This window comes from Lolium perenne, chromosome 6, assembly GCF_019359855.2.
Source record: "Lolium perenne isolate Kyuss_39 chromosome 6, Kyuss_2.0, whole genome shotgun sequence".
Lineage (NCBI taxonomy): Eukaryota > Viridiplantae > Streptophyta > Magnoliopsida > Poales > Poaceae > Lolium > Lolium perenne.
Genome location: NC_067249.2, coordinates 220,885,834 through 220,898,252, shown reverse-complemented (window position 1 = coordinate 220,898,252; position 12,419 = coordinate 220,885,834). Strand labels below are relative to the sequence as shown.

Genomic DNA, 12,419 nt, shown 5'->3' with positions numbered 1-12,419 from the left:
TGTTACGTATATTCAAACAGACAAAAACCTGGCAGATCCCTTTACAAATGGACCATCACGTAATATGATAGAAAGTGCATCAAGGGAGATGAGTTTGGGACCCGTTGATGTTACACCATAGTAGTAACCCAACCTTTGTGATCGGAGATCCCGTGAATTAGGACCTGGAAAGAACAACCTAGTGGTTTAATTGATGAGAGTATTATGTAATCCTCTCTATGTGAAGATGCACAACTCTCAATTGTTGTAAGGCAGGTTGGCAACAAACCTTAATGTGTTTACGTTGGCAACAAACCTTAATGTCGTCATATAAGGTGAAGCCATTTAAGATGAAGCCATTGTCAATGATATAATATGAGTCCATGAAGATGAATGAAGTATTTGAGATGAATCCATATTGAAGATTGCGCCAGTAAATATGAAGCATATATTGAAGATGAATCCGCCGATATCATAGAGGATGAATCCATTGACCCGAAGAATCCAGTAATAACCATAGAAGATGAATTCGCCGATATCATAGAGGATGAATCCATTGACCCGAAGAATCCAGTAATAACCATAGAAGATGAATTCATCGATATCATAGAGGATGAATCCATTGACCCGAAGAATCCAGTAATAACCATAGAAGATGAATTCGTCAATATCATAGAGGATGAATCCATTGACCCGAAGAATCCAGTAATAACCATAGAAGATTAATCCATTGAACCGAAGAATACAATAATATAGAAGATGAATCCGCCGAAGAAAATCAATCCAGTAATAATCCTCGATGATAAATCCAGTGACCCGAAACGCCTCGGGTAATGTTGTATAAGAGTAAGCCAGTAATATTCATATAGATGAATCTTATAAGATGAATCCGATGAAAAAGAATCCAGTAAGCCGAAAAAGATGAATCCACAAGTAACCGAGTGTATTTGTGGTAACGAAGTAATGGCGCAGACCCAGATATCGGGTGAATTTGTTGTAATGATGCAATGTTGCAGCCCCGAGTATTCGGGTGTGGCAAAAATAAATAAATAATTGAATCTTGGAGGAAGAGGAAAACTTAGCTTTTTATCGGGTGCGGTGAAGCCAATGTGGATGCCTCGGACGCAGTCGGTAGTTACGCGGCGCCTAGCCGGAAGTAGTAGATGTAGCCGACAGAGTCGATGAAGAGGATGCACTCGATCTGGCGGATCCGCGACGGGTGAACACCTTAATGTGTTAAGTCCACGATAGGCGACTATGCGGGGCGAAGTAGTCAAAACTTGTTCCGATCTGCGATTATATTACGACGCAAAACAATACGCGCAAATAAAAGTATACGAGCCTTAAAAATATTTGGCGAAATAAATTTTGCGTAACTGGAAATATAGCACCTGGTTTTTTTTATCGGATGGCGGTGTCTAATGACGATCCAGGTTGTTCGTAGTCGAAATATTTGGCGGCTATGACTCGCATTACCCACGCTACCCACCGATGAAATATACTTCGGCCTTGTGTAAAAATATGATGCTGCTTTGTCTTCTTCGGAAGAATATGGACGTACCAGGTAGCGTTTTAGCTAACAGCTGATTTGATGATCTCTTTTTTCGTGTGTACGATTTTGATCTTTGTTTGTACTTCTTCGGCAGTTGGTCCATGGTCAGCCAAAAGTATTCACGCCCGTCTCTTCTTTTCTTTTTTCGAGACTAGTAGATTCTGCCAACTTGCCGATTGAAACACGCCTGAGGCCTGAGCTGATACCTTCTGACATCTTTAAACCATGAATCCGTCTGCTGTCGTATAGTTCTGGAGATTGAGACTAATCGAAGCTTGGTGTCCGATCTGTCCGCTAAACGACGCGTGCTGATGAAGAAATTCATGACGAAGCTTGTGCCCGCCACTAGCCGGCCAGATGCAATTTTAATCGGTTCCTGGCGATGACGCTGCCAATGAACTTGTTGATGACATATTCAATGATCCCGCCCGGATAACAAAATCCATACGCCGTGATCCCCACGGTTGGCGCCAATTGACGAGGGATCACCTCGGCAATGCTTACGTATTGTAGACTAGGGTTTCGGAAGAGAGCGACGATGGAGATTCCGGGAGCGAGATTAGGCACACGACGTACCCAGCTTCGGGTCCCCTCGGTGGAGGATCCCTACGTGCTGCTAGCAATCCAGTATATGATCATAAGTATGTTTACAGGGTGCCGCCATAGGCGGAGATGTGCTGTCTATGTGTTGGCCCCCTTATTTCGGGTGCCCTGGCTAGCTTTATATATGCAACCAGCCTAGGGTTTTACAAGAGTCCTAGTCGACTACTTCTTCGGGTTGCCTTGTTGGGCCTTCTCCATACTTGGTCTTCTCCATATTGGGCCGAGCCAGGTATACTAATAATGGGTACCCGAAGGGTATGCCCATGTCAGCTATTTTAGCAAAGATGCTGTCCTACAGAGCATTCTTGAAAGAACACACACCTATATGAATCTGATTTTTAAACGTCACAATCTATGAGATTTGGGTGAGCTCTAGTAAACTCATGAAGAGACCACGAAGTATGACGCATATGCTTCACCCGCGGGGTAGGTTACTGGCAACCATGTACTAGTTATGACTTTGAGTGAAACCCGTTCACGCAAACTTGCAATTCAAGGCTTAGTCTATTGTTTAAGTGTGAACCTGTGTAGCTTAAAGTTCTAGGCAGAAGTTCAAATTAACAGTCTATGCTGAAACACTTGTACATAAACAAGCACTGGGTTTTGGTAAATCTCTAAATGGGTATTTGAGATCTGGTGGGGGATTGTTAAAATATTGGACCCACATATAGTGGCCCATGTTAGATTTCAGATCTCCATATAAATATCAAAGCCCACAAATTGGCAGCCCATGTGAGTTTAAGCCCAAGTTGGTGGCAACCCACTAGGGAGTGACAAGAGGTGGAAAGTTTAGTCTCAAATGGAAAGTTGGGAGGAAGTTAGACCACCTTATAAGGTGGGTTGTTCCACCACTAGTAAGTGAGTGAGAAGAGGATTGGTACATGCGCACTCCTCCTCCTCCTCCTCACTCGCTCGTCTCGACTCGACTCGACGCGCTCGTGGTGAGTGGATTAAGCCTTGAACCGAGACTTCTCTTTCTTTTTGCAGTTTAGGAAAACGAGCAGAGTCCTAGACGGATGCGTCGCCGTGGGCTATCTGTAACCGACTCGAAACGTGCGTGCGATGTGGGCCTGGCCCACGTTGCCTAGGGTTTCCTGAGCCTATTCTTGCCCGGCTACCGCATAAATATCTGATACACGTGTTACGGTTTTGCTACCTCTCACTGCTTGCGCCGCCATTGTAACCTACTCCATCCCGACCGCCGGTGTGGACCGGGGAACGGGAGAGCAGGTCTCCGGAACTGCTCGCATTTGCGATCCTATACGGGAGAGGGCGAATTAGGTTTTTGGGAAGCGCTCTGCGCGACTGCTCAAGCTCTTCATCACGGGTCGTCTTCCGTCCAAGTTAGGTGGTGCTGCCTATCGTCGTCTTCAACGCCATCTACTTTGACCCGTCGTCAACAATGTAGTCATCAACAACGTTACTGCTGCATCGGCGTCTGCTACGCCTCCACCGCCACCTCCACCAGATCGGTACGTGCGACATATCTCGATCCGTTTAGCGATGGATATTTTACCATTTGCGTTGCTACTATTCATGTTGATTAATGCATCTAGTATGTTCGAGTTTCACATGTTAGTAGTTGTTGTCGTCATGCTTAATATTATGAAATTAATAATGGAAATTGTGCCTAACTATCCAACATAATGGAGGCCTCGCGCCTATTCGACACGTTCCGCTTGGCTGCACTCCAGACCCGACGGCTCATAAGAGCAAGGACATAAGGTCCAGTAATAGCTACAAGAAATAAAATGTTGTATCTTTGCATAGTAACAGTTGATGGAGTGATAATAAGAGAGAAGGTAAGTGAGCTCTGAAAATAGAAAAATGCAAGAGCTAGCTCTGACACGTGCTCCTAGACGCTTTATGACGCTTTATGAAAGTGAAAGATAGGTCATACTTTAATAAAATAGTACATTTTTAGAGTCAACTATTGCATATGATAGCTATACGTTAGGTATATATTACATGTTAGTCTACACTATTGTTCATGTTCTAATATCTCAAAGAAAACACATGATCTGTGGGCCTTGTCTTGATTGGCCAAGTTGTGCTGGAATTGGAAGGTAACAGGAAAACGAATGCATGATGACAGGACAATAGACGGACAAGCGTGCTTTTTGACGTGCCGGCTTCAGACTACTCATAGTAGGAGTAACGCGGGTAGTAACATCACACACCTCAATATATTTTGGTAACATGATATGACAATAAATAAATAAAAAGAGGGAGATGGTAACTAACTATGTTACCATAACATCACACTTCTCAAGATTTTGACCTCTACTACATACTACCTCCATCCCAAGCCTTAAGGCCTATTTTTTTATAGAAAGTCAAATTATGTTAAGTTTGACTAAGTTTTTATCAAAAATCATTAACATGAAAATTACAAAATCAATATCATTCGATAGATAATAAAATATATTTTTATATGGTACCTACAAAATATCATATTTGTTCATAATTTTTTCTAAAAGCTTGGTCAAACATTACTCGTTTGACTTTCTGAAAAAATATAGGCTTTAAGCCTTGAGATGGAGGTAGTAATAAATATGAGTTTACATGATATCAAACATATGTTACTCCTCACTATGAAGTTGTAACATAGATGAGTAACATAATATGCATGTTATTAGTCTATGTTACTCCCCACTATTAATAGCCTCATGCGTTGTTTCACAGAGTGCTCGTTCCGCTACACTCAGGGGTCGTGAAACAATCAGGCATATTCAATCAGCATACAATGCGAAAACCTCTTCTCTGGCCAGGTTTTTTTTTTTCAAAAACTTTAGTTTTTATTTATTTTATAATTTCAGAAAATTTTGGAAAAAAATACATAGACGTAGAGAATGTTGGAATCTATCAATCTGGATTTTTTGTAGATTGAAATACATTGTGTTTTTCCCTTATAAAAATGATAAAATCTCACAAAATTAAAGAATCTAGATCATAGTGACCATTCATTACTATTCACCAATGAGAAAATCAAGATTAGGTTTTTTTGCTGAGACCAAAATATAATGTATTTTAATCTAAAAAATTACACGGATATATTCCAACATTATCTATATCATTCTATTTTTTTCGAATATTTTTGACATGTCTAAATTGAAATTTTTGTTAATTTAAAAACGGTCTACATGTAGCTCGGCCTACGTATCGCCACTCTCAGACCATACATTCGGCGGGCAGTGCAGTTCATGCAACAAGGTGATGCGTGGTCAGGTCAATATGCCGGATGTCTCGTCGGAGCTTCAAAAGGAATACAGTATTATAAGCAAAGAAACGTGATAAAAATCGAAATCCTCAAATGTAGACTGGTTTTATATTTATTTTTTCAAACTTTAAAACTTGAGCTCTTTTACGGTGATTGGCACGGAACTTTGGTTCCGTCTAATCAAATCTAGGTTCCGTCTAATGTATTTTTTCGTAGTCGTTGATTAAATCGATGTGTAACTTTTATAATACTTCAATAATTCTAAACGAACGTTTTGAAGATCAAATCATCAAAACGATCATAATCAGAAAAACGAAAAATGAGTCTCATCAAATCGCAAACACGTCCTGGCCTTCTTCCTAGAGTGATGGCCTCATGTCCTCCATTGCAGCCGCCAGCCGCCGCCGTCCCTCCCTCCGTCGCAGCCGCCTGGCACCGCGGCCGCCCCCTCTCCTCCATCTCAGCCGCCAGAATCCGCGGCCGACACCTATCCTCCATCGCAGCCGCCACCGCCCCTCCCTCCGTCGCAGCCGCTAGCCGCCGCGGCCGCTCGTGCTCCTCCGTCGCAGCCGCCAGACGCCGCCGCCTCCCCTCCCTCCGTTGTCTCCGCCAGCCACCGCCGCCCCCTCCCCCCACCCCCTCCCCTCCGTCACAGGGATCACCGGGAGAGTCACAGACGAACGGATCGGCCGGAGTGTCGCTGGGATCGCCGGGAGAATTCAGCACCTACCCCCTACATGACGCGGACGCGTTTCTGGCTCCTCGTTCACGTAGCCTCCTTCGATCGTCGGTAAGCTCCGATTCATCAATGGCCCCCCTCCTGCTCACAAAGCATTTTGGGGAACTTAGTCACTGGTACTATTTTGTAGCACATTGTCAGTTCGTTTATTTTGCTGAAACTACTACCTAGTAGTGTGGTTTGTAACTGAATACTGAAGAAAAAACACACAACGTAGACGCGGTATTTCTAAATCTGGCAGCCCACTGCCTGTTGGAACACATGAGTAATTTGCTCTATCAGTATTTTCTCTATCATAGTCTTCTTTATTTGGAATCTCTAAGCTAAATTGATTAGGTAGCTTTAGGTCCTGTAGCTATCTTTAGGCTAGAGAGTTGGCAGTGGCGAGGTGCAGATTCAGCGAGCTCAACTCTAGCAGTCTAGCATCAGCGTACTATGGTCAGCTTTGAGATTGTACATTTTAATAGAGATGATTAAACAAAATAGAATCTGAGAGGTTACCATAGCAGTATCAAAACAGAAAGTGTTCCATGATGGCAACAGTACAAGCAGGAAATATTTGCTGACGGTGATGCTCAAACATTTGCTGAATTATTGTTTCTTTTGTGTAGGACAACAAGCTGCGAGAAGAAGCTCTATGATGGGTGCATTTGAAGTTTGATCATGGAGGTATTATTCTTGTCTAATCCCTTTGCTTCAGTTTCTATCACCTTTTTTTCCTGAATGCTACTAATTTGTCTGTGATTTCAAGACAAAAGAAAAAGAGAACATGTTGTCTCTGTGTAGATGACTGGTAGAAGCATCTTGCGTAAATTGAAATTTCAAGAACTTTTGCTAGTTCATCACTTCTAAATTTGTTTTGTGTTTGCTTCAACATAATTACCAATTTGTTCAATGTAAAAATTTCAGAGAGTCCAGGCTCACAACATTGGATATCTTTGGTCTGCGTGTAGACTATGTATGTCTCCAGGAGAAGTTTGGGTGAAAGAGACAGAAGATTGAGATACATGAGATTGGTGCTGACTGCTAGGATATCTTTCAACATGGATGGCTTGCTTTCTACCTGAAACACCTGCATGATCTGTAATAACCAGATTTCCACAAGTCCATTAATTGATAATCATGAACCTTCTGTTGTTTCTGCTGGAGCTTCTTGTGATTGGAGCCGTAAACTTTAGGAATACCGGTCTCATTGTTATTTGGTGAACCGTTGGACACAGTACTTTGTGTTTTATGTCTATTGGTTCAGTAAATAATGGCACATTTTGCACCAATTCACCATTGATGGTTTGTGTTCTGTGAGATGTTCTTTTTGTTTCCTTCTGTACAAACAAAACTGAGTAGTTCTGGCAAAATCTAATATAGCTTTGTAGTCAGTTGAGTAGTCTTTGTCATTTGAATGTATGAAGTTTCGTGTTTCTTACTTGATGTATTGGTGGATGTGTTATTGTCATTATGCTAATTGATCCTTGTTGTGTTGCTATGAGTCTAATTATTTTATTGATTGTTCATAATTGCAGAACACCAGGGAGACAGCGTTCACCCTCGAGAAGATGGCACTGAACAAGGCTAAGAGGTACCTGGAGGATGTCCTTGCTCACAAGCAAGCCATTCCCTTCCATAGGTACTGCCGTGGTGTTGGATGTACTGCACAAGCTAAGAACTGCCAGCCAAATGGTCATGGACGCTGGCCAGCCAAGTCTGCTCAGTTTGTTCTGGATCTTCTCAAGAATGCTGAGAGCAATGCTGAGGTCTGTGATCTTACTGTGCCCCCCAATTGCAGCCTACATGTCTAACCCGTGCCACATTGAACTCATCTTATCCGAGAAGAGCCACTAAATAAAGTGGTATGTTCTTTCTTAACACCATACCTTGCGATATGCTTGTTTGTCAACACTGTTGCAATCCCCTGATGTGTCCGATACTTGTTTGTTTGAGCAGGTTGAGTCCGAGATTGCACCCAGGAAGGCCTAGAGGAAGAAATCTTGGCTTAATTGTCCGCTTATTCGTTAGAGCAGCTTGTAGTATCTGGTTTTGGCAGAGTGGAAATTTTTGCCTGTTATCATATGTCATCGTCTAAATACTGCTAGATAATACTTTGTGAACCATTGATGACCCTCCTGTGTACCAGATCGAATCTGGTTGTGTTTTGGGATATTTTTCATATTGGTGTCTCAGTATCTATCTTTCAGTTTAGAGGTCTGCTCCCATTTAAAAAAAACATGATACAAGACGTTCAAGATTGGCAATAAAACTTATCTCGTCACTCGTCTCATCGTAACTGCCACAATGTACAAATCACCATTTCATCTACATCATCTTGATTTAAGAGGATGACCAATCCTTCCGGTGGTACACACCCAGGCTTGATGTGGTACGATTCGGAATTACTATCATAACCATGTCCACACATAGCTATTTGCTGAAGTCACAGATGATCTTCATGAATCTTTGATGATCTTCATGAATCTTTGAAGATGATGGCACAAAAGTTACAGCAGTTTCTTTTTGGTTCCGGATCGCCAAAAGATACTATGTCATCTCTGTTGTAAGTTGGTGGAATGGTTTTTAATGTTTCTCTTTTGTATTGGCGATAAAAAATATTGATCATCTTCATTCTAATCGAGACGACACGAGCATGAATACAACTTACATGAGAAAATATTGTATTGGCCAATTAGTTTGCAAATAAATAACAAACATTTTGATTTCAATTACACATGCATCAGAAGATCACGAGGTACTAATATTGGCACCATGCATCAGTGGAACAAATTTCAAAATTTGTGATCATCTTCCCTCAGCAGGCAAATTCAGTCTCTGCCCTACCTCTAATAGTGGATTTATAGGACATGACTCACTTCGATCTATATAACTATGCATATTTAACTACTAATGCTGGCAGCTTAGTCAACTATCAAGCTTTGTCTGTAACTTTTGGAGTTTATTGCCCACAGCTTCTGCAGTAGCACCAGAACTTCTCTCTCATTCTCCTCTTTGACTTCTAGCAGAAGTGACTCATAGTACTGCATTAGCACCAAAACCAAAGTCGCAGCAAAAATATGCTCTTCAGTGTGTTCTTTAGAGAAGCATCAATAACATGGCATAATTATTACTTATTTGTTGCACAGAAATATGATGTTTCGATATCATCAACACTTGTCCCAATACCTTGTCAGTTCCATAATACTGGACTAAAATTTCAAGATCAAACTGACTAGCCAGAGCGGTTTCCTATGAAGTAAAAAAATAAAATCAGAGCTGTGCATAAATAATGAATAATATAGATTCAGAAGATGTCAGAGAATATGAAATGCGAGTGTGTCTGTGACTGATATCACATAATTACCACTATGAGACAAATCAAGAACAGCTAACATGTTCAACTGTCTTGAGGCAGTTAGATCAAACTTGTTCCCTTTCTATGTCAAGCTCTTCCCGTCAACAGAGAAAACAGAAGAATTGCCAACCAGTTTCAAGAAAAATTCAGAAAAAATGTGTTTGCCCAGAATCAACTTGAGCTAACCTTTGTAGCGCTTATGTCCTTGTCTTGCAGACCCATACAGAACAAAATGAAGCTTGGGCGCCATGTAGTGTAATAGGCAACTTCTCTGGAAATCACTCATGTGCCAGGATAGGGACAAGATCTAAAATCTACAAAACAAGAAATATTTACAGCTACATAAAAAAGGAAATGAAGCTACAATACAAAACTGAAGCTTGGGCGCCTATGAAGCTTTCAAGTTTCTTTGGAAGCATGCATTTCAGGAGATAAAAAGACTAAGCGACAAGAAAAGAAGACATTAACCTCAGATAAAACCACCAACCCTAAAAGTTGTTTACAACTAGATAGCAAAAGCAACATATGCAGTAATTACAACTAAGCACATGGCAAACCATGATGTTAAGCGCAGTTAATCACTGAGGTCAATATCAAGAGGTAGTAGATATTTTACAACAACTAGATGCAGTAAAGTATGTCCAACACATGAGTTACTCATAGCAAACACATTCAGGTCTTCAAGTCACCATTTAGAGGTTGCAGCATAACTGAACCAACGATTCTCGTCTGCTTCTTTTACTACACGGAGATAGTACAAGATTCAATTCAAAGACAAAACAAGATAGCACAACCAATACATCAAAGACTGAATTATGCAACGCTGCCAACGATTCTACATCCGTGCATGTCTTATTCTACTAATTTTGGTTATGTCTTGTTCCGAGCTAGAGGAAGAGGGTGACCTTACAGAAGATCTGAAGCTGCGCCGCCGCCACCTGCTCCTTCCTCTCCTAGCTCCGGCGGCTGGATCCGTTGTGCCTCCCCTCCTCCTTACTTTCCCGCCTAGTGTCGGGGCTAGATCCTTTGTGCCGCCCCGCCTAATTCCTCACCTAACGCGGATGGCCAGCTCCGGACCAAACGAACCACACCAGGACACTGTCGCTGCCGCCGTTCTTCCCCTCGCCGGCCACATCCCCTCCGTCACAACCCCGCCTCCCCAGACGCTCCTCCCCTCTCCATCCACGTCCAATCCGCTGCAGCCCCGTCTCTCGCAGCGGGCTCCGTGGTGCCGCCCCCACAACGACGTGGGGATCGCCGGAGAAGAGACACGGTCAGTAGGGAGAGGACGGGAGAGAGTAGTAGGGAACTTCAAGATTCGTGGGGTTTAAGATATACAAAAGGTTCATACGACTTTGGTGACTTTAAGATTCGTGCAGCTTCATCGGATACTCCGGCCGCTCAAAAGGTCGCTTGTTTTTTGTAACGTTCATAAAAATATATTAGAGGTTCCGGTCCTACATATGTTGGTTCCGGTCCCACATTTTTGGTTCCGTCAGTTTGGTTCCGTCTATTTGTTACCGTTAGATCTGAGCATATGGACGGTTATTAAAAATGCCAATCACTGTAAAACTTGTATTAAAACTTTTGATTTCAAAGTTTTAGAAAATAATGAAAAAGTATGTAGACCTTGAGAATGTTTTAATCAATCACTGTGTAAATTTTCAGATTGAAATACATTATATTTTGCACTCAGTGAAATGATAAAATTTCACAACATGATGAAATCTAGATTTTATTTTAGTGTTCACTACGGATCACCAATGATGAATTCAAGGTTTTTTTTATTTTTGCTGAGCCGAAAATACAACATATTTCATTCTGAAAATTTACGCACTTGTAGATTACAATATTGCCTATAACATAGTATTTTTTCGAGTTTTTTTTAACATGTTTGAAATGGAATTTTCATAGATTCAAAAAATGGGCTACATATAGAGCGGCCATTCTTGATAAAAACACGTTATGTAAATTGGCAGGCTAATAAAACAATGCGCGGTGCAAATACCAATCATCTAAAATTCACTTAAATTTCAGAAACCGTTAAATAGTGGCAAATCACCGATCTGGATTACAAATCTGGTTACTAGTATCATGGCATGCAAAGTAAAAAATGTTTCAATAAAAATCGTAACATGGTACGAAAGTTCACAACTAGTTGACTAGAAGCGGCAAACATGCAGAACTGCTCAGGTGGCTTAGTAAATAAATACTACGTACCATCTCGGTTCAGTAATATAAGATGTTTTAGTTTTTTTTATAGATTCATCTATTTTAGTATTTATATAGTCTACTTTTATTGTGTAGATTCATTTGTTATAGTGTGTATCTAGTTTGCTTTAAAATATCAGAAACATCTTATATTTGAAAGGGAGTATATAGCAACATATGTGCATTACAAAAGTGGACATGGACACGATCAAAAAAAGAGATAATAAACAGTAAACCAGTTGACTTGTGTGATAGAAACCTCTTTGCAGTTTGCAAATGCACCGACGTAAGGTAGCACATAATCAGAACTTACGAAATTGCTTAAATTATCGCAGTCAAAACCTCCAAAGTTGAATAAAGAACTTACAACTGAAAATCACGCAATCTAATGCACTACATGATTTTATCTTTGTAGGGAACTCTTTCCCTGATATCCCAAAAGGAGCAGCCAGCATTTGATACACCATGATTAATGAGTGTCATTACTATATCTCCTCTTTTTAGCATTACTATCTATATACCTAATAATAAAGGAGCTAAGGGCATCTCCAACCGGGCGACCCAAACCGCGCCCGCGTGTCCGGATGGGTCGAGCCGGACAAAAACGCGGCCCAGTGCGCGGACCCATCCCTAAAACGGATGGCCGCGGCGTCTGGGACGATCCAAACCCGGTCCAAATCTGGGGCGAGTTTGCGCGGCTGCGGACGCCGAATGCTGGTCGGTCGAGTCCGCCCCTTGTCCGCCCATGGCCCGCGTGTCATAGAAATAGAAACTT

General features: G+C 41.6%; 1 protein-coding gene, 1 long non-coding RNA gene and 1 other non-coding gene across 3 annotated transcripts; 2 read left to right on the top strand and 1 right to left on the bottom strand.

Annotated features, from left to right (window-relative positions):
- The first annotated feature begins 5,689 nt into the window (after positions 1 to 5,689).
- On the top strand, positions 5,690 to 8,257 carry LOC127306157 (large ribosomal subunit protein uL22z-like). The gene is made up of 4 exons (XM_071822877.1): positions 5,690 to 6,144; positions 6,705 to 6,762; positions 7,614 to 7,940; positions 8,035 to 8,257. Exons 2-3 carry the CDS (start codon positions 6,757 to 6,759, stop codon positions 7,887 to 7,889), a joined length of 282 nt encoding a protein of 93 aa, XP_071678978.1. The 5' UTR covers positions 5,690 to 6,144; positions 6,705 to 6,756; the 3' UTR covers positions 7,890 to 7,940; positions 8,035 to 8,257.
- Positions 7,252 to 7,359, top strand: LOC127311031 (small nucleolar RNA snoR74). The gene has a single exon (XR_007857524.1). It is a non-coding gene; the product is annotated as a small nucleolar RNA snoR74 (small nucleolar RNA).
- A 562-nt stretch (positions 8,258 to 8,819) lies between the features above and the next one.
- On the bottom strand, positions 8,820 to 10,757 carry LOC127306156 (uncharacterized). Its single transcript, XR_007854490.2, has 4 exons — positions 10,339 to 10,757; positions 9,620 to 9,747; positions 9,265 to 9,327; positions 8,820 to 9,119 (listed from the first exon to the last, which is right to left on the bottom strand). It is a non-coding gene; the product is annotated as an uncharacterized lncRNA (long non-coding RNA).
- Between the last annotated feature and the right edge of the window lie 1,662 nt (positions 10,758 to 12,419).